This window comes from Rhincodon typus, chromosome 12 (genome assembly GCF_021869965.1).
Source record: "Rhincodon typus isolate 14 chromosome 12, sRhiTyp1.1, whole genome shotgun sequence".
Lineage (NCBI taxonomy): Eukaryota > Metazoa > Chordata > Chondrichthyes > Orectolobiformes > Rhincodontidae > Rhincodon > Rhincodon typus.
Window position 1 is genome coordinate 37074542 of NC_063343.1, and position 3033 is coordinate 37077574.

The window sequence follows — 3033 nt, forward strand, 5'->3', positions numbered from 1 at the left end:
GGGCCTAGACCCTTCTTCAGAAAGAAGGGTCTAGGCCCGAAACGTCAGCCTTCCCGCTCCTCTGATGCTGTTTGGCCTGCTGTGTTCATCCAGCTCTACACCTTGTTATCTCAGATTATCCAGCATCTGCAGTTCCTACTATCTCTAATTCCAGATACTCCCTGAATTCAAATTCCACCATCTGCCAAGGTGAGATTCAAATCAGTGTCCATATGACCGTAAGATGTAGGACATTCAGCCCACTATGTCTGCTCGGTCATTCAATAATACCACAGCTAAACTGATAATCCACAACTTCCCTCTCCTGCTTTTCCCCATAACCACCGATTCCCTTATTGATTACGCATCTGTTCCATCTCAGCCGTGAATATACTTAATGACTGAGCCTGAACAGCGCTGTGGTAAAAAATTCCACAGAGCCACTATCCTCATAAGAAATTCCTCCTCATCTCTGTAGCAAATGTGTGACCCCTTTTTAAGATTATACCCTCTGTTTTAGATTCTTCCACAAAGAAAATTAACCTTACCACAACTACCAAGTCCCCTAAAAATTCTGTGTTTTTCATTGAGGTCGGCTCTCATTCTTCGATATTCTAACAAGTATGCCCAATTTACTCAACCTCTCCTCATACGACAATCACTCCATACCCGGCATCAGCTTATTAAATCTTCTGTGTCCCAAGAACATTGCCTGGATCTCTGGATAACTACAGCAGTAGCAATATGACAACGCCTTTGCCTTGATGATCATTAAATTATTGAATATTCAAAACTCATCCTTTTCACTAATGCCCTTGAAGGACATCTACCTACTCACCTAGTCTGGCCTACGTGCAACAAATATGGTTGGCCCTTAATTATCCTCTGAAATGATACAAGTCACTCAGTCGTATTAAACAGGAAATAAAGCATTATGAGTGTACCTAGAGAACATGAACTGCAGCAGTTCATCAAGACTGCTCACCACCATCTTCTCAAGTAACGGCTCACATCCCAAAATCTAAGAGTAAAAACTGACATATTGAGGGAGAAAAGAACTAGAAAAAAATCAAATGAAAAAGAAAAGACTCCTCCTGATTAACAGGACTGCAGTCAGCTCATACCAGGATACGTGCATTAACCATTCCTTCCAAAAGGTCAAGCAAATTTATGCTTAGAGTAAATAATGAACCATTCCTTCTCAAAACTATGAATAAGATTCTTCACCAAATCGGATTGCATATAAACTCTCAACTGAACGCAGCAACTTCAAAATCTTGTCTTATGTGCTCCATTAAATGAAAGCTTATCTAAGTATGAAACTAGTCCATACCTTTTTTATCTCGGTGTTCGATATTAGCACCACGAGCTATTAAAACTGAAACAAGTTCTTCATGTCCCCCAGCACAAGCCAACGTTAAAGCTGTATCATGGTTACTCTCGGTCTAATTGAAAGACAGCACATTAAGCAATGTAGGTGCAATTAGGTGCATAATACAGATTCAAACACTCAAAGCAAGCAGTAATGTTCACACGTCATTAACAGGCATAAAAACATGGGAAATAGTAGTAAGCCATTGGACCCTGCAAGACTGCTGAGTTTACTAAGGGCTTGATTCATCTTCTACCTAAGTAGCACAATGCAGCATGCCCCCTATTTCCCTGGATTCCCTTAGTAACCAAGTACCTGTTGATAATTTTGCTAACTTACTGCATTGATGTACAAGATATGTTCATTATTACAGTCCAGTCTCCAAGTCTTCAGTTCCTGCTGGAACCATAAATTGACAAATCCCCAGGTCCTAATGGATTTCACTCAAGCGTTTTAAAAGTAGCCACCAGTGGAATAGTTAATGCATTAGTTTTAAGTTTACCAAAATTTTAGATTGGTGTTCAAACAGGAAGGTGGCAGAAAACAGGAAACTACAGGCCAGCTTGTTTAACATCTGTCAGAGGGAAAACGTTAAAAGCTCCTATTAAGAGGTATTATAACACAGCACTTGGAGAAGTTCAAGAAATCAGGCACAGCCAACATGGTTTTGTCAAAGGGAAATCATTTAGCTAAGTTAATGGAGTTCTTTGAAGAATTAACTTGTGTAGGTAACGAGGAACCAGTGCACGTATTGTACTTTGATTTCCAGAAGGCATTTGATGAGGTGCCACATCAGGTGGCTGTTGCAGGAAAGTAAAAGCTCGTGGCATAGGGAGCAGCATATTGGCATTGAAAGAAAATTGGCTGGCTAAGAGGAAGCAGAAAGTAGCAATAAATGGATCTTTTTCAGGCTGGCAATATGTTTCAAGTGGTATGCCACAATGACCAGCGCTGGGGCGTCAATTCTTTACAACTTATAAACAACCTGGATGAAGGGACCCAAAATACAGTAGCTAGATACGCTAATGAAACAAAGGTAGATTAAAACAAAAGTGAATTGTGAAGAGGACATACATGCCTATAAAAGGGACACACAAGGTTAAGCGAGTAGGCAAACATCTGGCAAATGGAATACAATGTGGAAATGTGTGATTTTGTCAGGAAGAATAAATGAAAACATATGACCGAATTGGTGAGAGGATGCAGAGCTCCAGGTGCAAGGATTTGGGTGCCCTAGTGCAGGAGTCATAGAAGATTAGTATGCAAGCATAGCAGGTAATCAGGAAAGCTAATAGAATGTTATGGTTTACTGAGAGGGGAATTGAATGCAACAGTAGGGAGGTTATAGTTTAATTATGCAAGATATTAGTGAGGTCGCAACTGCAGTACTATGTACAGTACTGGTCACTCTACTTAGGGAAGGACTTAATGCCTTGAAAGCACCCAGAGAAGGTTTACTAGATTAATAACTAGAATGAGTGAATTGCCTTATGAGAAAAGGCTTGGCCTGTATCTTCTGGAGTTTATACAAGTTAGAAATGAGTTATTTGAAACATGTAAGAACTCAATGGGGCTTGACTGGGTGGATATCAAAAAGATGTTTCTTCTTATGAAAGAATCAGAAGAAGTGATCATGAAGAAGAAGAAGAAGAAGAAGAAGAAGAAGAAGAAGAAGAAGAAGA

General features: G+C 40.0%; 1 protein-coding gene across 1 annotated transcript in view; it reads right to left on the reverse strand.

Annotated features, from left to right (window-relative positions):
- ankhd1 (ankyrin repeat and KH domain containing 1) overlaps nucleotides 1–3033 on the reverse strand; it is a 96858-nt gene that overhangs the window by 38557 nt on the left and 55268 nt on the right. The window contains exon 15 of the mRNA XM_048603971.1: nucleotides 1313–1424. Coding sequence (XP_048459928.1) covers nucleotides 1313–1424 — 112 coding nt within the window. The remainder of the gene's footprint in view (nucleotides 1–1312; nucleotides 1425–3033) is intronic.